The sequence below is a fragment of the Rhinolophus sinicus genome, chromosome 18 (assembly GCF_057876585.1).
Source record: "Rhinolophus sinicus isolate RSI-liver-muscle chromosome 18, RSI-T2T, whole genome shotgun sequence".
Lineage (NCBI taxonomy): Eukaryota > Metazoa > Chordata > Mammalia > Chiroptera > Rhinolophidae > Rhinolophus > Rhinolophus sinicus.
In genome coordinates this window covers 77882462-77906763 of record NC_142518.1, presented here as the reverse complement: position 1 = coordinate 77906763, position 24302 = coordinate 77882462, and the positions used below count along the sequence as shown (strand labels likewise).

At 39.3% G+C, this 24302-nt stretch overlaps 1 protein-coding gene across 1 annotated transcript in view; it reads left to right on the top strand.

Moving 5' to 3' along the window:
• Nucleotides 1-24302, top strand: part of LOC109439784 (LHFPL tetraspan subfamily member 1 protein-like) — a 72046-nt gene that overhangs the window by 31677 nt on the left and 16067 nt on the right. The window contains exon 2 of the mRNA XM_074323312.1: nt 16766-17191. Coding sequence (XP_074179413.1) covers nt 16766-17191 — 426 coding nt within the window. The remainder of the gene's footprint in view (nt 1-16765; nt 17192-24302) is intronic.

The window sequence follows — 24302 nt, the reverse complement described above, 5'->3', positions numbered from 1 at the left end:
TGGATGTCAACTGTAAAAAGAAAACAGGAAAAACCCCAAATATGTGGAGATTAAACAACATACTTTTAAAGAATGACTTGGTCAAAGAAGAAGTAAGAGGAGAGATCAAAACATACATAGACAGAAATGAGAATGAAAGTACATCCTACCAAAATTTTGGGGATGTACTAAAAGCAGATTTAAGAGGGAAGTTTATATCATTGTGTGCCTATCTCAAGAAAGAAGAAAAATCCCAGAGAAATAATCTCATGTTACACGTGAAAGAACTAGAAAAAAGAGGAATAAATGAAACCCAAAGTCAGCAGAAAGAGGGAAGAAATAAAAATCACAGCAGAACTAAATTAAATAGAATAAAAAAAGACAATAGAAGAAATATATCAACAAAGAGCTGGTTCTTTGGAAAGATTAATAAAATTGGAAATTCTTGGCTAGACTCACAGAGATTAAAAGAGAAAACACACAGATAAAGAAAATCGGAAATGAAAAAGGGGAAGTTACCATGGATGCCATACAAATACAAAGCATTACCCAAGAATACAATATGCAGCCAAATTCAATAACTTAGAAGAAATGGAAATGTTCTTAGAAACATATAGCCTTCCCAGGCTGAATCACAAAGAATTGGCCAACATTATCATGGTACCAAAACCTGGTAAGGATAACATGCAAACAAGAAAATTACATATCAAAATATCTGATGAATATAGATACAAAAATCCTAAACAAAATTCTAGCAAGTAGAACGCAACAATTTATTAAAATTTATACATCATGACTTAGTGGGCTACATCCTAGGGGCACAAGGATGGTTCAACATACACAAATAGGTCAATGAGATACACCACATAAAGAAAATGAGGATGAAAATCATATGGTTTTTTAAATTAAAGTTTATTGGGGTGACAATTGTTAGTAAAGTTGCATAGGCTTCAGTTGTACAATTCGGTAATACATCATCTATATATCACATTGTGTGTTCACCACCCAGAGTCAGTTCTCGTTCCATCACCATATATTTGATCCCCTTTACCCTCATCTACCACCCGCTACCCCCTTACCCTCTGGTAACCACTAAACTATTGTAAGAAGACAGCCTTTCCAATAAATTGTGCTGGGAGATTGGAGAGCCACCTGAAAAAGAATGAAATTAGAATGCTGTCTATCAACGTGTAACAAAATTCACTCAAAATTGGTCAAAAATGTAAACATAAGACCAGAAACAATAAACTGCATAGAAGAATACATAGGTACTAAAATTATGGACCTTGGGTTCAACAAGGATTTTATGAATATGACTCCAAAGGCAAGGAAAGTAAAAGCTAAAATAAATAAATGGGACTATATCAAACAAAAAAATCTCCTGCACAGCCAAAGAAACCATTGACAAAATAAATAAGCAACCAACTGAATGGGAGAAGATTTTTGCTAACAATGCCTCTGATAATAGGCTAATATCCAAAATATATAAGGAACTGATACAACTCAATACCAAAAAAACAAACAACAAAATTGAAAAAGGGGAGAGGACCTTAATAGACATTTCTCCAAAGAGGACAAACAGATCCCAAGAGACATATGAAAAAATGGTGAACATCACTAATCATCAGAGAAATGCAAATAAAAACCACAAAGAGATATCATCTCACACCAGTTAGAATGGCTATCATCAACAAGACTGATAATAACAGGTATTGGAGAGGCTGTGGAGAAAAAGGAACATTCATACACTGTTGGTGGGAATGCTGCGTTAGAAGGCAGTGTAGAGATTCCTCAAAAAATTAAGAATAGAATTACCATATGACACAGCAATCAAGCTCCTGAGTATCTATCCCAATAATCTGAAAAACTTATCCATAAAGATATATGTGCTCAGATGTTCATCACAGCTTTATTTATGGTGGCCAAGATATGGAAACAATCCAAATGTCCTTCGATAGATGAATGGATAAAGAAGTTGTGGTATATATACACAAAGGAATACTATTCTGCCATAAGAAAAGATGAAATAGTGCTCTTTGCGACAACATGGATGGATCTTGAGATTATTATGCTATGTGAAATGTCAGACAGAAAAAGTAGAGAACCATATGATTTCAGTGATATGTGGTATATAAAACTGAAAACAAAAAAAGAACAAGACAAACAAATGAAGAAACAAAAACTCATTGACAGAGACAATAGTTTAGTGGTTACCACAGGGTAAGGAGGGAGTGTGGTGGTAGATGAGGATAAAGAGGATCGAATATATGGGGAAGAGACACTTAGTGGTGAACACAGTGTGATATATAGATGATGTATCACAGAATTGTACACCTGTATCTGTGTAACTTTGCTAAAAACTTTCATTAACAAAATTGTTGATGGAAAACAGCAAGACAGACAAATGTATGCATGCATGAATATAAGGCAATACGACAGATAAAGGACAGGATGCCTGCTTGTGTCCACAGCAGACAGGAAAATAGTTTATCACCATCATTAAATAATCAGGATACAACGAATGTGTTAAAGTGATAGTTCATTTACTCTCATATTTTGAATTATTGCTCCAAAATTATAGAAAACAGGCATGTTCATCTTTTTTTTAATTTATTGGGGTGACAATTGTTAGTAAAATTACATAGATTTCAGGTGTACAATTCTCTATTAAATCATCTATAAATCCCATTGTGTGTTCAACACCCAGAGTCAGTTCTCCTTCCATCACCATATATTCGATCCCCCTTACCCTCATCTCCCACTCCCCACCCCCTTTACCCTCTGGTAACCAATAAACTACTGTCTATGTCTATGAGTTTTTATTTCTCATTTGTTTGTCTTGTTTTGTTGACTTTGGTTTACATAACACATATCACTGAAACCAAATGGTTCTCTGCTTTTTCTGTCTGACTTATTTTGCTTAGCATTATACTCTAAAGATCCATCCATGTTGTCACAAATGTTCCTATGTCATCTGTTTTTACCGCTGAATAGGGTTCCATTGTGTATATATACCACAACTTCTTTATCCATTCATCTATCGAAGGACATATTGGTTGTTTCCATGTCTTGGCCACCAAAAACAAAGCTGCAGTGAACATTGGGGCACACGTGTCTTTATGTATAAATGTTTTCAGATTTTTTGGGTAGATACCAAGGAGAGGGATTGCTGGGTCATATGGTAATTCTATTGGTAATTTTTAGAGGAACGTCCACACTGCCTTCCATAATGGCTGCACCAATCTGCATTCCCACCAAAAGCGTATGAGGGTTCCTTTTTCTCCTCAGCCTCTCCAACACTTGTTACTATTTGTCTTGTTGATGATAGCCATTCTGACTGGGGTGAGGTGATAACTCATTGTGGGTTTAATTTGCATTTCTCTGATGATCAGTGATGTTGAGAATTTTTTCATATGTCTATTTGCCACTTGTATGTCCTCTTTGGAGAAATGTCCCTTCAGGTCCTCTGCCCATTTTTCAATTGGGCTGTTTGTTTTTTGTTGTTGAGTTTCATGTGGTCCTTGTATATTTTGGATATTAGCCCCTTATCGGGGGTACTGTTTGCAAAAATCTTCTCCCATTCAGTTGGTTGCCTGTTTATTTGAGGATGGTTTCTTTTGCTGTGCAGAAGTTTTAAAGTGTCATATAGCCCAATTCGTTTATTTTGCTTTTACTTCCATTGCCTTTGGAGTCAAATTCATAAAATGCTCTTTCAACACAAGGTCCATAAGTTTAGTACCTATGTTTTCTTCTATGCAGTTTACTGTGTCAGGTCTTACGTTTAAGTTTTTGATTCATTTTGAATTAATTTTGGTACATGGTGACAAATAGCATTTCAGTTTCATTCTTTTCGACGTGGTATCCAATTCTCCCAGCATCATTTATTGAAGAGGCTGTCTTTCCTCCATTGTATGCTTTTAGCCTCTTTGTCAGAAATTATCTGTCCATACTTATGTGGTTTTATTTCTGGGTTCTCAATTCTATTCCATTGGTCTATGTGTCTGTTTTTCTGCCAATACCATGTTGCTTTGATTATTGTAGCCCTGTAGTACAAGCTAAAGTCAGGGAGTGTGATACCGCCAGTATTGTACTTTTCTCTTAAGATTGCTTTGGCTATTCGGGGTGTTTTGTGGTTCCAAACAAATCTGATGATTTTTTGTTCTATTTCTTTAAAAAATGCCATTGGGATTTTGATGGGGATTGCATTAAATCTGTATATTGCTTTAGGTAATATGGCCATTTTAAATATGGTGATTCTTCCAATCCATGAACATGGAATGTCTTTCCATTTCTTTGTGTCTTCTTCAATTTCTTTCCAAAATATCTTATAGTTTTCAGCATATAGGTCCTTCACATCCTTGTATAAGTTTAGTCCTAGGTATTTTATTCTTTTTTGCTGCAATTGCAAAGGGAATTTTTTTTGTGTGTTTCTTTTTCTGAGATTTCACTGTTAGTATATAGGAATGCGATGGACTTTTCTACCTTGTTTTTGTAGCCAGCAACTTTACTGTATTCATTGATTCTTTCTAATAGCTTTTTGGTGGAGTCTTTATGGTTTTCTAAATATAGCATCATGTCATCTGCAAAGAGTGACAATTTAACTTCTTCATTCCAAATTTGGAAGCGTTTTGTTTCCTTCTATTGCCTGATTGCTCTGGCAAGGACTTCTAACACTGTGTTGAAAAGCAGAGGTGATAGGGGACAGCCCTCTCGTGTTCCTCAACATAAAGGAAAGGATTCAGTTTTTCACCATTAATTATGAGATTAGCTGAGGGCTTCACATATATGGCCTTCATTATGTGAAGGTATTTTTCTTCTATACCTATTTAATTAACAGTTATAATCATAAATGGAAGTTGTATCTTCTCAAATGCTTTTTCTGCATCAATTGGTATCATCATATGATTTTTGTCCTTTGTTTTGTTTATGTGATGTATCACATCGATGGATTTGCGGATGTTGAACCATACTTGTGCCCCAGGGATGAAGCCCACTTTGTCGTGATGAATAATCTGTTTAATGCATTGTTGTATTCGATTTGCTAGAATTTTGTTTAGGATTTTTGCATCGGTATTCATCAGAGATATTGGTCTGTAGTTTTCTTTTTTCTTTATTTTATTTTATTAAATTTATTGGGGTGATGATTGTTAGTAAGATTACATAGATTTCAGGTGTACATTTCTGTATTACATCATCTACAAATCCCATTGTGTGTTCATCACCCAGAGTCAGTTCTCCTTCCGTCACCATATATTCGATCCCCTTACCCAAATCTCCCACCCCCCACCCCCCACCCCCCTTACCCTCTGGCAACCACTAAACTATTGTCTGATTCTATGAGTTTCTGTTTCTCATTAGTTTGTCTTGTTATTTTGTTGTTTTTGGTTTATATACCAAATATCAGTGAAATCACATGGTTCTCTGCTTTTTCTGTCTGAACTATTTCGCTCAGCATTACACTCTAAAGATCCATCCATGTTGTCACAAATGTTCCTATATCATCTTTTCTTACTGCCGAATAGTATTCCATGGTGTATATATACCACAACTTCTTTATCCATTCATCTATCGAAGGACATTTTGGTTATTTCCATTCTTGGCCACCCTAAACATAGCTGCAATGAACGTTGGAGCACACGTGTCTTTATCTCTAAATGTTTTCAGATTTTTTAGGTAGATACCCAGGAGAGGGATTGCTTGGTCATATGGCAATTCTATTCGTAATTTTTGGAGGAACCTCCACACTGCCTTCCATAACGGCTGCACCAGTCTGCATTCCCACCAACAGTGTATGAGGGTTCCTTTTTCTCCACAGCCTCTCCAACATTTGTTACTATTTGTCTTGTTGATTATAGCCATTCTGACTGGGGTGAGGTGATATCTCATTGTGGTTTTGATTTGCATTTCTCTGATGATTAGTGATGTTGAGCATTTTTTCATATGTCTATTTGCCATTTGTATGTCCTCTTTGGAGAAATGTCTCTTCAGGTCCTCTGCCCATTTTTCAATTGGGTTGTTTGTTTTTTTGTTGTTGAGTTGTATGAGTTCCTTGTATATTCTGGATACTAGCCCCTTATCGGAGGCATTGTGTGCAAAAATCTTCTCCCATTCAGTTGGTGGCCTCTTTATTTTGTCAATGGTTTCTTTTGCTGTGCAGAAGCTTTTAAGTTTCATATAGTCCCATTCATTTATTTCAGCTTTTACTTCCATTGCCTTTGGAGTCAAGTTCATAAAATGCTCTTTGAACCCAAGGTCCATAAGTTTAGTACCTATGTTCTCTTCTATGCAGTTTATTGTGTCAGGTCTTATGCTTAAGTCTTTGATCCATTTTGAATTAACTTTGGTACATGGTGACAAATAGCAGTCCAGTTTCATTCTTTTGCACGTGGCTATCCAATTCTCCCAGCACCATTTATTGAAGAGGCTGTCTTTGCTCCATTGTATGTTTTTAGCTTCTTTGTCAAAAATTATCTGTCCATATTTATGTGGTTTTATTTCTGGGTTCTCAATTCTATTCCTTTGGTCTATATGTCTGTTTTTCTGCCAATACCATGCTGTTTTGATTATTGTAGCCCTGTAGTACAAGCCAAAGTCAGGAAGTGTGATACCTCCATTATTGTTCTTTTTTTTAAGACTGCTTTGGCTATTCGGGGTCATTTGTGGTTCCAAACAAATCTGATGATTTTTTGCTCTATTTTTTTAAAATATGCCATTGAGATTTTGATGGGTATTTCATTGAATCTGTATATTGCTTTCGGTAATATGGCCATTTTTACTATGTTGATTCTTCCAATCCATGAGCACAGAATGTCTTTCCATTTCTTTGTGTCTTCTTCCATTTCTTTCAAAAATGTCTTATAGTTTTCAGCATATAGGTCTTTCACGTCCTTGGTTGAGTTTATTCCTAGGTATTTTATTCTTTTTGCTGCAATTGCAAAAGGAATTATTTTTTGTATTTCTTTTTCTGAGATTTCATTGTTAGTATATAGGAAGGCAATGGACTTTTGTGCGTTGATTTTGTAGCCAGCAACTTTACTGTATTCGTTGATTGTTTCTAATAGCTTTTTGGTGGAGTCTTTACGGTTTTCTATATATAGCATCATGTCATCTGCAAAGAGTGATAATTTAACTTCTTTATTCCCAGTTTGGATGCCTTTTATTTCTTTCTCTTGCCTGATTGCTCTGACAAGGACTTCCAACCCGATGTTGAAAAGCAGAGGTGATAGGGGACATCCCTGTCGTGTTCCTGAACGTAGAGTAAAGGGCTTCAGTTTTTCTCCATTAATTATGAGATTAGCAGAGGGCTTGTCATATATGGCCTTTATTATGTTAAGGTATTTTCCTTCTATATCTATTTTTTTTGTATACTTATTTTATTAAGTGTTTTAATCATAAATGGATGTTGTATCTTGTCAAATGCTTTTTCTGCATCAATTGATATAATTATATGATTTTTGTCCTTTATTTTGTTTCTATGATGTATCACATTGATGGATTTGCATATGTTGAACCATCCTTGTGCCCCGGGGATAAACCCCACTTGGTCGTGATGAATAATCTTTTTAATGCATTGTTGTATTCGATTTGCTAGAATTTTATTTAGGATTTTTGCATCGGTATTCGTCAGAGATATTGGTCTGAAGTTTTCTTTTTTTGTGCTGTCCTTAAGAGGTTTTGGTATCAGGGTAATGTTGGCCTCATAAAATGAGTTAGGGAGTACTGTGTCTTCTTCAATTTTTTGGAAGAGTTTGTGCAGGATTGGTATTAGATCCTCTTTGAAGGTTTGGTAGAATTCACTAGTGAAGCCATGTGGTCCCGGACTATTGCTTTTGGGAAGGTTTTGGATGACTGATTCAATTTCGTTACTGGTGATCGGTCTGTTTAGATTTTCCAGTTCTTCATGGTTCAGCCTTGGAAGGCTATATGTTTCTAAGAACTTGTCCATTTCTTCTAGGTTGTTGAATTTGGTGGCATATAGTCCTTCATAGTATTCTTGGATGATCCTTTGTATTTCTGTGGTGTCCGTGATAACTTCCCCTTTTACGTTTCTGATTTTGTTAATCAGTGTCTTCTATCTTTTTATCTTAGTAAGTCTAGCCAAGGGTTTGTCAATTTTGTTAATCTTTTCAAAGAACCAGCTCTTTGTCACATTGATTTTTTCTATTGTCTTTTTGTTCTCTATTTCATTTAGTTCTGCTCCAATTTTTGTTATTTCCTTTATTCTGCTGACCTTGGGTTTCACTTGTTCTTCTTTTTCTAGTTCTTTAAGGTGTAACATGAGGTTATTTATTTGGGAGTTTTTTTTCTTGTTTCTTGAGATAGGCCTGTAATGAGATAAATTTCCCTCTTAAAACTGCTTTCACTGCATCCCCAAAATTTTGGTAGGATGTATTTTCATTGTCATTTGTTTCTATGTATTTTGATCTCTCCTCTAATTTCTTCTTTGACCCAGTCCTTCTTTAAAAGTATGTTGTTTAATCTCCATGTATTTGGTTATTTTCCTACTGTATTTTTGCAGTTGATGTCCAATTTCAAAGCATTGTGATCAGAGAATATGCTTGGTATGATTTCAATCCTCTTAAATTTGCTTAGGCTGATTTTATGTCCCAACATGTGGTCTATCCTTGAGAATGTTCCTTGTACAGTAGTAAAGAATGTGTAGTCTGATATTTTAGGATGAAGTGTTCTCTATATGTGAATTATGTCCATTTCATCTAATGTGTCATTTAGGTCTCCTATTTCATTACTTGTTTTCTGTTTGGATGATCTTTCCATAGCTGTCAATGGTGTATTTAAGTCCCCTAGTATAATTGTATTTTGGTCAATTTCTCCCTTTCATTCTGTGAGTAGTTGCTTGGTGTATTTCGGTTCTCCCTGATTGGGGGCATATATGTTTATGACTGTTATATCTTCTTGTTGTATATTGCCCTTTACCATTATGAAATGTCCATCTTTGTCCCTTGTTATCTTTTTCACCCTGAAGTCTGTTTCATCTGATATCATTATGGCTGCACTGATTTTCTCTGGGTACCATTTGCTTGGAGTGTCAATTTCCACCCTTTCACTTTGAGTCTATGCTTGTCCTTGTAGCTGAGATGTGTCTCTTGGAGACAGCATATGGTTGGGTTTAGTTTTTTGATCCAATCTGCTACTCTGTGCCTTTTTATTGGTGAGTTCAGTCCATTTACATTTAGGGTGATTATTGATATGTGAGGATTTCCTGTCATTCCAGCTTTAGTTTTCTGGTTAGGCTGTGTCTCCATTGTTTCTTTGCCTTTTTGTTGTTATCTGTTATATCTGGGTGGTGGTATTCTATGATATTTCCCTCTGTTTCTTCTTTTATTACAGTATCTGTTTTAGTTCTGGATTTTTTTTTTTTTTGAGTGGTTACCCTGAAGTTTATGTAAAAGAAAACTTGACATTTAGTATATTGCATTTTGTTCAACATGCTTACTTTCTCCATTCCCATATTCTGGTTCAGCCCTTTACTCTCCCCCTTTTTATGTTTTTGTTGCCACAAATTGTCCCAGTCGAAGAGTTTCGTGTAGTATTTCTTGTAGTGCAGATCGTGTATTAGAAAATTACCTCAGCTTCTGAATGTCTGGAAAGGTCCTTATTCCTCCTGCGTATCTAAAGAATATGTTTGCTGGATATATTATTTTTGGCTCATAATTTCTCTCTTTCAATAGTTTGAATATTGGGTTCCACTCCCTCCTCGCTTGTATAGTTTGTGCTGAAGAATCTGATGATAATCTAATGGGCTTTCCTTTGTACGTTACCGTCGTCTTTTCCCTGGCTGCATTTCGGGTTCTTTCTTTGTCGTTGACTTTAGACAGCTTCAATACAACGTGCCAACGAGAAGGCCTGTTGGGTAATTTGGTGTTCTATTTGCTTCTTGGATTTGAGGATCCAGTTCTTTCCACAAGTTTGGGAAGTTCTCATCAGCAATTTGTTTGAACACATTCTCTGTACCCTTCTCTCTTTCTTCTCCTTCTGGTATGCCCATTTTTCTTATATTGCTCTTTCTGAGGGAGTCAGAAAATTCTTGTAGAGTTCTTTCATTTCTTTGAAGTCTCAAGTCTCTTTCTTCTTCCATCTGTGTAATTTCCAGGGTTCTATCTTCGATGTCACTTGGTCTTTCCTCCATCAGGTCAACTCTACTACCTAAGCTGGTTATTTCATTCTTAATTTCTTCTATTGAGTTCTTAATCTCCAGAAATTCTATTTGGTTCTTTTTTAAAATTTCAATCTCTTTCGTAAAATGCTCATGTTGTTCTTTGATTGTGTTTCTGAGTTCGTTAAAATGCCTTTCTGTGTTTTCTTGCATCTCATTGAGTTTTTTCCGAACTGCTATCTTGAATTTTCTGTCATTTAAGTCACATATTTCCATATCGTTATGTTCCTTTTCTGGACACTTTTCACTTTCTTTCTGAGCTATCTTGTTGCCTTGGTTATTCATGGCAATTACTGATTTGTTAGTTCTCTTCCTAGACATCTACAGGAGCGGCTTGTGCAACAGGGTGATAGGAAGTGTTCTTTCTTTTGTTTTCGAGTACTTGTCTGTAGAATGATTTATTTTCTCCCCGTCTGCAGCCTTTTGTTTCTCTCTTACACGGTAGTGCTATGTTTTCTCTGCACTATTCCAGCTTCTCACACAATGGGGGGGGGGATTCCCTGTTAGATGGGTTTCTCCTCTGTTAATAGTTCACCGGAATAACAGGGCGCAGTGTCCGTGTGGGTATGTGGAGAGCTTTCGAAGTTCCAAAGCTCTTCCTGCCCCAGATTTAGAGCCCATATGTTTCAGCAGTTGTGTTTACTCCTGCAGGGATCCGCCCAGATAGGTGGGGCCAGGGACGGGGTGAGTTGTGAGAGGTGGCCCAGAGCAATAACCGTGACCACCACCACAGTGGGTCCTCCTTCCACAGCTCCCTCCCCTTTGCCGGAACTAGTTGGGCGGCAAATCTGTGTCTGTGGTCCACAGTCCTAGAACAGCAAATATTCTGTCCTTTTGATCTGACACTACTACTGTTCCGCTTCTAACACTGAGCATGTGGGTGCGGAGCGAGCTCTGGGAGAGTACGTGGGGCGGCTATTCTCAGTGCCTAAGTCTTCCATTCTCTGCTCGGCAGTGAGCGCTTAAACCACCATTTTCAGCATTCTTCCCTCAGTCTTTTCTCCGATGTTTCTGTGTTGAGCGTTGTGTTCAGCCGTGTTATATGCTGCCCCCTCAGCCCTGTGGGCCACAAGCGGAGCCCTAGCATTCCGAGTTCTTCCCTCTCCCGCAGCTGCGGTAGTTCCGGGATGCAGCAAGCTCAGAGCACTGAGCTAGGTCTGCTTCCTGCGCCCACGTGTCTCCGTTTCTGCACTTCTCTCTTCCCTCCTCCGCCGCTCACACGATTCACCCACCTTTAGGTGGATTTTGTAGTCGGCCTCTTTGTCTTGCCTGTCTGCTCTGCAGAGAGTCCTTTGTGGAGTTATTGTTGTTCGATTAGTTGAATATTGCAGTGGAGCTTTACAGAGGCTCACCTCACGCCGTCATTTTGATTATGCTTTCTAGAGGATTTTTGCGATTACTTTTAACCTTTTAAACCAAAATTATTTTTGTACCAACCTAACATATTTGTGTGTGTGTGTGTATATATATATATATATATATATATATATATATATATATATATGATATCTTATATATTTTATGTATATTTATATACATTTATATATTATGTATATATTATATTTTATTGGTCGGTTATTGTCAGCTTTTTTTACTTTCTTTTTCAGCTGTGAAGCCAGGTGCCAAAAGTGGTCTTCTGCAGATTATTTTTTAAGTTAAAGTTTATTTGGGGTGACAATGGTTAGTAAAATTTTTAGATTGGTGCAAATATAATTGTGATTTTCGTAATTAATTTTAACCCTTTAAACCGCAATTACTTTTGCACCATCCTAATACATAGGTTTCAAGTGTACAATTGTGTAATACATCATCTTATATATCAGATTGTGTGTTCATGACGCAGAGTCAGTTCTTCTTCCATCACCATATATTTGGCCCCCTTTCCCCCTTTCTACCATGCCCCCTTCCTCCTTACCGTCTGGTAACCACTAAACTCTTGTCTGTGTCTATGAGTTGTTGTTTCTTTGTTTCTTTGTCTGGTTCCTTTGTTGCTTTCAGTTTTATATTCTACATGTGAGTGAAATCATATGGTTCTCGACTTTTTCTGTCTGACTTATTTTGCTTTTGATGATAATCTCAATATTCATCCATGTTGTCGCAAATGGCAGAATTTCATCTTTTCTTATGGCAGAGTAGTATTCCATGGTATATATATACCACAACTTCTTTATCCAATCATCTATTGAAGGACACTTGGGTTGTATCCGTGTCTTGGCCACTGTAAATAATGCTGCAATGAATATCAGAGTGCATATATCTTTATAGATAAATGTTTTCAGATTTTTTTGGATAAATACCCAGCAGTGGGATTGCTGGGTGATACGGTAATTCTATTTTAAATTTTTTCGAGGAAACTTCATATTGTTTTCCAGTGTCTGTACCAATTTACATCCGTACCAACAACATGTATGAGGGTTCATTTTTTCATATATCTATTGGCCGTAATTATGTCTTCCTGAGAGAAGTTTCCATGTCCTCTGCCCATTTTTTAATTGGATTGTTTTTCTGTTTTTGAATTGCATGATTATATATTTTGGATATTAGCTCCTTATTGGAGGCATCATTTGCAAATATCTTCTCCCACTCACTTTGTTGCCTTTTTGTTTTTTGATGGTTTCTTTTGCTGTGCAGAACTTTTTTGGTTTGATGTAGTCCCATTCATTTATTTCAGCTTTTAATTCTCTTGCCTTTGAGGTCAAATTCATAAAATACTCTTTTAACTAAAGGTCCTTAAGTTTAGTACCTATGCTTTCTTCTATACAGTTTATAGTTTTAGGTCTTATTTTTACATCTTTGATCCATTTTGAGTTAATTTTGTTATATGATGACAGATAGCAGTGTAGTTTCGTTCTTTAGTGCATGGGTTTCCAATTTTCTCAGCACCATTTAGTGAAGAGGCTTTCTTTCCAATAAACGGAGAACAGTGTATGTTTTTGGCTCGTTTGTTGAAAATTCTCTGCCCATATATATGTGGGTTTATTTCTGGGGTTTCAATTCTCGTCTCTGTGTCTGTTTTTCTGCCAATGCCATGCTGTTTTGATTACTGTCACTTTGTAGCACAAGCTGAACTCAGGGAATGTAATATCTCCAGCCTTGTTCTTTTTTCTTAGGATTGCTTTGGCTATTTAGGGTCTTTCGTGATTCCATATAAATCTGATAATTTTTCTGTTCTATTTCTGTAAAAATGGCCATTGGGATTTTTTTAAATTAAAATACATTGGGGAGACAATGGTCAAGAAAACTACATAGGTTTCAAGTGTATAATTCTATAATACATCATCTATATATTGCATTATGTGCTCACCACCCCCACCCCCAGTCAGTTCTCTTTCCAACCGAAGGCAACAAAGGAATGAGAGAGGCAAATATATAAATAAAAACTCATAGACATGAACAACAGTTTAGTGGTTACCAGAGGGAAAGGGGGGAGGTTATATGATAGAAGATGGTAAAGGGGGTCAAATATATGGCCATTGGGATTTTGACGGGGATTGCATTTAATCTGTATATTGCTTTGGGTAATATGGCCATTTTAACTATGTTGATTCTTCCAATCCATGAACACGGAATGTGTTTCCATTTCTTTGTGTCTTCTTCCATTTCTTTAAAAAAAAGTCTTATAGTTTTCAATGCATAGGTCCTTCACATCCTTTGTTAAGTTCATTCCTAGGTATTTTATGGGTTTTTGTACATTGATTTGTTATCCAGAAATTTTACTATATTTGTTTATTGTCTCTAATAGCTTTCTGTGGAGTCTTTAGAGTTTTCTATAGAAGGAATCATATCATCTGAAGAAAAGTGACAATTTAACTTCTTCATTCCCTAGTATTATAATTTTTTGAACAGTCGGATTTGTCACAGATGACAATAACCTTATGTCAGAACCCCTCTCCTTGTTACTAATATAATCTAAGTACCACTCACTAATACAGTTTTTTTCTCTGCCTTAAGTTCTCTGCCTTTCTACTGGTGGTCATACAGGGACTTTTGATATCAAGGTGATAGTGTTCGTGGGGGACATATTGGTTTAGTTCTGACTATAATTGCTGAGGTCGAAATAACTAACGCTCCCGTTATGTTCGTTTACATGCTGCTTAGAGAAAGCGTCCTTGTTCCTACTATTCCTGTCTTCCCCTTTAATTCTTTCACCATCCTTAAACATTTTTTGGAAATCCTGAGTGGGAGGCCATGGAAGCTTTTAATTGTAATATTATTGGAGTCATGAGGGAGAATATGGGGGAAGGTTTCAGGTGAAGGAGAAGTGGGATGTGATGGCTCTTCCATTGAATCGCTGCGTAACCTTAGACAAGTAACTTAGCTTTTTGACCCTCAATTTGCTCATTTGTAAATTGGGGTAATACTTTTCTTACCAACCTAAGGAGATTGGTGGGAAGAGCAACCTGAAATAGTGGACTTAGAAGGGGGACTATGATGCAGCCACAGCTGTTTATCAGCTTGTTTCCTCCCATCTTCTGGCCTGGGCTTCTTTACCGGGAAGTGAGTCCATAACAGAGGGCTGCTCGCATGATTCATAATCTTACTAACTCTAATATAACATGCAGAGGCATTACCTCATTGTGGCCAAGCATACTTTCTTTCTAACAGAAATTATTCAAAATGAATTCCACTTCTCTTGTTGTCTTTCAATCCCTCATCACATCTTTCTTTCATTCCCCTCACTCTCAAGCACAAACCTCATTCCTAAAGACACAACTCAGGGCACTTTCTTTCTAAGTCTTAACATTCCAAAGTAAGCACCTGCAATTTATGATCTCTCCTCTCTTCCTGCACAAAACACATAGCATACAATACATATGTATCAGGAGGGAAATTGTGGTGAAGTGGAAAAAGAGCATTATACTGAGACTCAAATGACTGGGCTGTGTTCTGGCCAGTGTACTTCACTAGCCTTTTACCTTTGGGTAAATCACTTCCTCTCTGTATTCCAACCTGTAAGTGATGGCAGGTGGGTTAGCACTGTGTGGTAGAAAAGTACTGGCCTAGGAATCTGCAGATCAAGTTTCTTATTCTGGTGTTTTTGCTTGCTAACATACTCTATGACTTGGGAGAAATCATTTTCCTCTTCACGAGGCCATACTTCCCCATATGGAAAACAAGAAGGTTGAATTATAAGATTCATTAAGGCCCCTGCCAGCCTGGAAATTGAATGCACTTATGAAATGAGTTTCATTAAATAAACGTGACTTGGAGTGTCATCTCTGTGCCAAACACTGATGATGGTTGTGAAAGGGTTCATGGCTGGGCAAGTTCCATGAGACCCTGAGTACGATTGCTGCTTGCTTCTGACAGTGTTACAAATTGGCACTATGTTGGCTCCATAGAGCCATTTCCTGCACTTTTCTTGCCTTGGGTGTCCCAACCCTGGACCTCTCTCCCACCACCTGTGATTTTAACCAATGTTGATGAATCACGGAGAAGTGTCTGAAACATATTCCACCATCTGCCTGCTGGAGACATTCACAGTGTTGTCATCAAGCTGTAGTGTGGTCTCTGGCTGCCCTAATTGAGAAACAGGCCAGAAAGCAGTGGCAGATTAATGGAGTTGGGAGGAAAATGGTTGATTTTTGACAGAGGAGTCTGTGAAAGCCATTTGTGAGCTCGGCCAAGGAGATTAGATCTGAAATGACTCTCAGCATCTTGAATCTGAGGTTACTTGTTCCAAAGGCACCTTGAAAGGTCCTTACAGCTATATATATACACACACACACACACACACACACACACACACACACACACACACACACATATATATTCCTGCTGCAAGGCACGGGGTACCTGATCCATTTTAGAAAGATGAGAAGTTTTCTTGATTATATTCAGCAAAGAAAGCGGCAGATTTTCTTAGTAGCCAGTCTAGAGTTAAACAACCTCTCTGGTTAGAAAGTTGCTGATTTGGGGAGAAAGTGACTGAATGGTGCTCACTCAGTGATAAGCATAGGGTGTGAGACTAGGCACCACTTATTGTATTCTACACATTTTAACCTGGATGATGTACCCCTGTGAAAAGCCAACATGAATACACTATTGGACATCCTACCTAGATCACATAAGCACATCCTCTAACTCCATGGTGAGGTCTTCTTCTCTCTTCTCCATTATAGTAAGGACAGGCCCTGTAAGTTGTCTTCCGTGTTCCTTCACTCACTGAAAACAGCTTGGTTCCTGACGTTCTTGAGATATCACCCCCTTCCAGGCCTCCAGGTCAGCAAGACCGTTTCACTGGAAGCTGGGTCTCTCCAGGCTGCCTGGCTTTCATTCAGTCTTCCCTCTGGCCACTTGTTCCATGCTGGATGCTAAGAGTTAAAAGCTATCTGAACAAGGCGACATTTGAGTTGGCAGAGCAGTCACTAATTCAGTTCTATGATTTTTTCATTGCAGCCTAGAGACCATAGAACTTTAAATAAGGCAGAAGAAAGTGACGATGGGAAAAGTGCTGGAAAGCAGAATTCCATAAGGACACAAATGGTCCTCAAGAGAATAATGGTATCCAGAAGCAAGAGAGAAGTAACACATAAATGAGCCCTAGGACTGGCCAGCCAGATGAAAAATAGGCCGATGGAGCCTATATGATAACGTTCTGCATTTGGTGAGGTGACCCAACTCATCTCGCCATCCCTACAGAGAAACCTGGGACCAAGAGGAACAGCCTGACCCTGGTGGGGACCCTCTGGGCCTTCCTGTCCCTTGTTACCACTGTGGCCAGTTCTACCAGTTACTTCCTGCCTTATTGGCTCTTTGGATCCGAGTTGGGGAAGCCAGTGTCATTCAGCACATTCCGGAGGCGCAACTACCCTGTGTGGGGAAAAGGGCACAGACTGATCATGGTGAAAGAGTGTGGGCGCTATGCCAGCTTCAGTGCCATCCCAAGCCTTGCCTGGAAGATGTGCACAGTGGTGACAGGTGCCGGCTGTGCTCTGCTGCTCCTGGTGGCACTGGCTGCTGTCCTGGGCTGCTGCATGGAGGAGCTCATCTCCAGAATGATGGGACGTTGCATGGGAGCAGTGCAGTTTGTGGGAGGTAAGACTGCGTTGCTGGGATTGGGTAGGTTGGAGAGCTTTTTTGAGGGGGCAGGGAGGGAGTGGAAATCCATTTTCACCCCTCCCCTATGTCCAACTCTAAGTCTACATATAAAAGGGCGTGCCTTTCAGCACCTTGCCTACAGGGTGCATTTTTAAGAGTATTATCCAGGTCTGCTTTACAGGGGCAGCAACATATACTCTAGTATTATTGCTCTAAAATAAACTTGCTCTTTAAAAGACCTGAGCTCTGGTAGTTATCTTAGAGGACAGTGATCTAATAAACACGTACACACAAGTGCTAATTACTAACAAGAGTTCAATGTACAACCTTTACCGAAGAAACACATCTCTAATGCTAGGTACCAGACCGTAAGTGACTGCTTATTTGGCAACATCTAAGGCTAACCCTGTCTGGCATCCATTAACAGGCTACCCAGATTTCTTATGGCCCTTTCCCATCTTACTTATCTTTTCCTTCATTCAGGCTCCCTCTAAATTATTGTAGGTGACCTGGGATGCTGGCAGTGTATGAATGGACTAGGAAAGACCAAACGCAAAAAACTTCCAACTGCAGGAAGACATGGGAGTAGCTTACTTTGAACTGTATAAGGAAAAAAAGTAAGTTTAGACAGACAAGCAAATATATGTGTGATATGTGAGCTATTTTTTACACCTGCATGGGGCCCTGAGAAAAAGTCCTGATAGAAGCTATTGTTGAAGTATGTTGTTGCTTAAGAAGTTTTGGAGTCATTATTCAATTAATTATTATTGTCTTTATTAGCAATACAATATGAGTGACTGGAGCCAAGAAACTTGGATTCCACTTCTGTGTTTCCACTTAGTTCTCCTGTGACTATAGGCAAATGACTGTGACCTCTCCTGTGTTCACTTCCCTTCTTTCCTTTAATTTTTTCATTGGCAAGATAGTCCAGATCCTAATTTTCTTTCCTCTCACCAATGACTGCATTCAGGTGGCCTTAGGGTGAGATGGTAGTGATGAGCTAAGACAATGGTTCTCAACAGGGGCTTATTTTTCACCCCGTCTTCCTGGGAACATTTGGTAATGTTTTTGAGACAGTTTGGGTTATCACAACTTGAAAATAGTGCTACTGACATCCAGTGGGTAAAGGCAAAGGATGCCATTAAATATACCACAATGCACAAGAACAAGACAGCTCCCCACTGCCAACAACAACAACAACAAAGAAACGTATCTGGTCCAAAATATCAATAGTGCCAAAGTTGAGAAACCCTGAGCTGAGGCATCATGGTTTCCTGTCCTGCTTACGAAAAACATCAGATTCTTTCTGTTGAATCACAGTTAAGGCGATGTTTTCAGATTCTCTCTTTCCTCAGACTCATTGTAAAAGTTTTAAATCTGAATTAACATTCTATCTTCCCTTATCACTGAATTTTTCCATTCTTTAGCTATTAATGATTTTCTGGCCATATTGGAAAGTCATTAAATTGGTTTGATCTTCCCCTTCAAAACCATGGTACAGAACCAGTTACATAAGGCTAGTCTAAGCCAACGACTTAATCCTCCTTTAGGGGATCCCCCGATATATTAACCTTAAGCAGGCTCACTTTTCACTTACCTGGCAGGAGTAAGGGATGCTCCTTGAAACTCATATTTATAGCTCCAGGGTCCAGCTCAGTGCCTGGCACAGAGTACGGGGTTAGTAACTGTAGAAGGAATGAACACATGGCTAAGGAAATGTCTAGTGTACGTGGGGATACGATGCACATATGAGAGCTAGTTTCATTCACATCCTTTCCTTTTTTTCCCAAGCTTCCATTCAAGAGTATTAGCATCCAGAGTTCTCTTCTGTCTTGAGAGTGACAACTTAGCCTCACTTGTGTTTCTAAGAATTTCTGGCAGATTGAGGAGGTACTAACTGGTAGGAATCAGAAGGCCAGTAGTAATAGCCTGCATCGGACTCCAAGCATTAACAGTGGCTCTTACTCCCAGCTCACTTCCTATCTTGAGCTTGGCTGAGACTTTCACAAAACCGTAAGGTTCTCCATATTACATATTTTAGTTCATCCCACCTCTTAGGTCTAGAAATTCAAAGGAAATTTTTTGAGGGAAGATGTGGGTAGGTAATGGACATTTAGACATTCATGCATTGAATGGGGAAGAACTTAGGCTGAGTGTCAGGTGCCATACAGAGGAAGTCAAAATATTAGTGCCATTTTTATCTCATATGATCCTGCCATTCTATATGCCTCATTGACCCTTGCTTGTAGGAACATGGTCACAGTATTTACACTTAGATGAGGGTCTTCAAAGTTCAAGAATAAAATGCTGTTTCTCAGTAGTCATGGAAAGAGTCAAGACCCAGGCAGGTATGCTACAAAGTTTATCCCTGAGCAAGGAAATGATATTGGACAGAATGCTAAATTTTCACAGCTTTCACATCTATAATAATAGCCAAATAAGGGTCACTCCCACCTCTGTTTTAGAAACTGATGCTTGTTAAGGTTGCATAAGCTGTGAAAGAATGGTGTACACTGCTTCGATGTATCGTATTTTCTGGGAGCCCCTTGGCACATAACCGTTACCCAAGGATCTTCAAGACCTCAGGTCTGACCTCTCAGAGCCAGGCTCTGTCACTGGCAGGCAGCCAAGCCTGAACAGCATTTTGAGCTCCATGGATAAAAGACACAAGAGAAAGAGTTGTGGGATTTAGTTTAAGCTTGTTGTTCAGTGGAGGGGAATTGATTTTCTTGCTCTAGGTGGGGCTGCTTCTTGGCAGCTAGTGCATTAACCAAAATACATTCAGTGGAGTAGCCAATTTGTTTCAGGTCTGGTTTATCTCTGCCAGACCCCAAACCACTGAAGAGATGGAATATCCATTAATAACTACCCCTCTCCCTGCTTTACTGTCGTTCCCCAGTCTACTGGCTCCCCCACAGAGATGAGCAATGGGAAGTGGGAGAGACAGGAAGAAATAAAGAGCTGCTTGCCTGAGTCATACTCAGCAAGGTGACCTGATGGGACCCTTGGGTCCCATTTGCTCCACTTGCAGCTGATCCAGCTGGACAAGCCTCGGGTCCAGAGAGCCTTCCACTGGAACCTTCATGCCTTGCTCCAACCAGTGAAGGAAACATCTGGCCAGGAGATTATTTCAACCCTGGGGATTGTGCTATTTCCAACCAGCTGGCCCCCAGTCCCTGAGAACAGGGTCATTATTCAAATTCCCCTGTGTATACATATACAAGATACTTGTGAATTACCCTCTATCTTCAGTGATAGCTAAACAATGAAGAAATAGGTGAGAAGTAAATATAAGGAACTTCCTGGCAGGAAAAGGTGTAAGATGTTGGATCAGGTTACTTGAGGGAGACCAAGAATCTTTCTAGAACAGGGAATGTATCAGAATCGCCTGGAATACTTAAAGATGTGAACTCCACAACTCTCCATTCCTGTCTCCCATTCTGATATACATAGCAACAGGTGGGAAGCTACATGTTTTGAAAAATCTCCCTAGTGACTCTGATGAGTACGCTGTGTTCCCTCTCCCCAACCCAAGTGAGAACCACCACCCTGCATGTATACATATATACTTTGGTTGAGGCGATAAAATTCAATACACTCAGAGATGCGCCAGTACTTTTGTCCATGTGAGGTCCTAATGCTATATGATTCAAGCTGGATAAATGTTGCCACTGAAAAACAGATCACTGAGAACTTAATTCAAAGAAAGGGTGCTATTTTTCCCCCTGAAAATAACCATTATCTTCTGTGGAAATCATTCATTTCCTGAAAAGTCCCCTAAAGTTTCATCAGGCATCATTTCAATTATCCTTACCATGCTGAACAAGGATTATAAAAGTGGTTTCTGTTTGGGAAAATGATATTCAAAGACATTAAGCGGCTTGCAAAAACTCATGTAGCAAATTGGAGCAGAGCAGAGACTATGGTCCAGGGCTTCTGACCCTCGGCTCTGGGCTTTGTACATTGGTGCTATTAATTTTTCCTTTTCCCTTTGGAGAAAAATTAATTTATCACAATGTTTTTCACAATGGTCCATGAACCACTTGTATCAGGATTACCTGGGGTGCTTGTTAATGCAGATTACTTAGTGCCATTCTATCTACTGAATCAGAGCTGATGCTTGGCACTCTGCATTTTACACAGCATCTCATGATGATCTATTTAATTAATTTACTTTTAAAGACTTTTACTAAAATACAGCTAACATACATTATATTAGTTTCATGTGTACACCATAGTTATTCAACATGTATATACCTAAAGAAGTGATACCATGATAAGACTAGCAACCATCTGAAACCATACAACACTATCACAATATTATTGACTATATTCCCTATGCTTTAGTTTACATCCCCATGACTATTTTTTAACTACCAATTTGTACTTTTAATCCCTTTAACTTTTTCACCCCGCTCCCTAATCCCCCTCTCATCTATCACCCCTGATAAATCTACTACCCATCCAACACCATACATAGTTATTACAATATTATTGACTATATTCCTTATGCTATACCATACTTCCCAATGAATACTTTGCAACAACCAATTTGTATTTCTTAACCCTTCACCTTTTTCACCCACCCCCAACCCCCATATCATCTGGCAACCATCAAAATGTTCTCTGTATCTATGAATTTGTTTCTGTTTTGTTTGTTCAATTTGTTCTTTAGATTCCACCTATAAGCAAAATCATACTGCACCTATCTTTTGCTGTCTGACATAATCCACTCAGCACAATTCCCTCCAGGTCCATCCATGATGCTACAGATGGCAAGAACCCATTCCCTTCCATGGCTGAACAATGTTCCATTGTATATATGTACCACCTCCTCTTTATCTATTCGTCCATCAATGAACACCCAGGCTGCCTCCATATTGGGCCATAGTAAACAATGCTGCAATTAACATATGAATGCACATGTCCCCTCAAATTATCGTTTTGGGTTTCTTCAGATATTTATCCAAAGTGGGATTACTGGGTCCTTCGTTGTCTCGGTTATAGTGCTTGCTTTAAAGTCTATTTTGGAGATACAGTGAAAATGGTGAAGTAGGTAAATGCTGAGCTTACCACTTCTCATGACCATATCAAAACTACAGTGAAACTATGGAACGACCATCATTGAGAATTGCCTGAAGACTAGCTAAACCCAAGCCCTACAACTAAGGACATACAGAAGAAGCTACCTTGAGAATGGTAGGAGGAGCAGAGATGCAGAAAAGGGCTGATCCCACATCCGCATGTGACTATTAAATATCGGGAGGGAGATCTCAGCTGTGGAGTTACTCCCAGAGGAACGAGAGATCACAGCCCCACACCAGGCTTCCCAGCTGAGGGTTGCAGTGCTAAGGAGAACAGTTCCCGTAACTTCTGGCTGTGAAAACAAGCGGAGGTTATGGCTGGATGAGACAAGTGTGGCTATAGTCCCAGGCAATCTTCTTAAGAAGCCCATGCATGGACATACTTATTGATGGACTAACTCTCTCTGAGCTCCATCACTGGGGCAGCAGCTCTAAAGGTGCCAAGGACATACACAGCAGAGCTGAATTATCTGGCTGCAAGGGTGAAGGCTGCAGGGGCACATTTCTCTTGGACAAAGGAGCTGGTGGAAGCCATTGTTTCTTGGTTGAGCCCACCTCCTTCCCAGCATGCCAATGCAGGCAGCCGCCATATCTGAGTCCCCATCAACATGGCTCACACTATTCGTTTTTCCTGATTCCCTGAAACCTGATCCCACCCCACTTTCTGGCCTACTCAGGTCGCTTCCAGTGGCTTTTCCATATAAACAGCCTGCCTTGGCTCATGCTGCAGACTTTCCTAAAATCTCTCAAAGCTTCACAAACCCCAGAAAACAGCATCTGACTTCAGCATGTCCCACACCTCTGGCTGAGCAACCCTAAGCCCAGCTCTAGCAGAACCTGGCCTTGGTTCACAGCATGGTTTTTGAGGTACCTCCAAGCCCCCCATGGGCAGCAACCATCCGTGGATTGCCTTATGGCTCTCTCAGGGGGGCTGGGTAGAGCATAGGCTATGGCTAAACTGGGTCTGAAGTTTGGTCCATCCCAGGAGGCCCCAAGGCTGATACACCAGTGGCCAGCATCAGACCCAGCCAGAACATCACCTGGCTACAGTTAAGGATTACACACCAAAAGGGCAGACTGGGCAGGCAACAGAGACATGCTAAAGTGAATCATGTTCCGTAGGCTCAACCCCTGTACAATAGCTTCTCAACTGTAGTCACGTCCTGTCCTCACAACCAATAAGCCTGAGGATCAAACCCTCCGATTGATGTGCAAAGAGCAACCAAGGCTCAACTACTACAGGAAGGCATGCACAACCCATGCAGGGGACACAACTGGAGTACCTGGCTCAGGTGACCAGGAAAACTGTGCCACTGTGCCCCACAGCACACTCGCTGCATGAAGCCACTCTACTAAGACCAGGATACATAGCAGCCCTACTTAGTACATAGAAACAAACACAGGGAGGCAGCCAAAATTGGGAGACAAGAAAACATGTTCCAAATAAAAGAACAGAACAAAGCTCCAGAAAAAGAATGAAAGAGAAGGAGACAAGCAACTTACCAGATGCAGAGTTCAAAACACTGGTTATAAGGATGACCAGTGATCTCAGGGAGAACTTTAACAAAGAGATAGAACACATAAAAATGGAGACAGAGAACGTTAAAAAGAACAAGCCAGAAATGAAGAATACATTAATTGACATGAAGAATACATTAGAACGAATCAACAGTAGATTAAATGAAGCAGATAATCGAATCAGTGATTTAGAAGCTAAGGTAGCAGAAAACACCCAATCAAAAGAGCAAAAAGAATCCAAAAAAATTAGGATCATTTAAGGGGCCTCTGGGACAACATAAAATGTACCAACCTTTGCATCATTGGAGTACCAGAAGGAGAAGAGAGAAAACAAGGAATTGAAAACCTATTTGAAGAACTAATGACAGAAAACTTCCCTGACAGGGAATAGACATACAAGCTCAGGAAGCACAGAGTCCCAAGCAAGATAACCCAAAGAGGAACACACCAAGGCACACTGGAATTAAATTTCAAAGATTAAAGACAAAGAAAGCATCTTAAAAGCA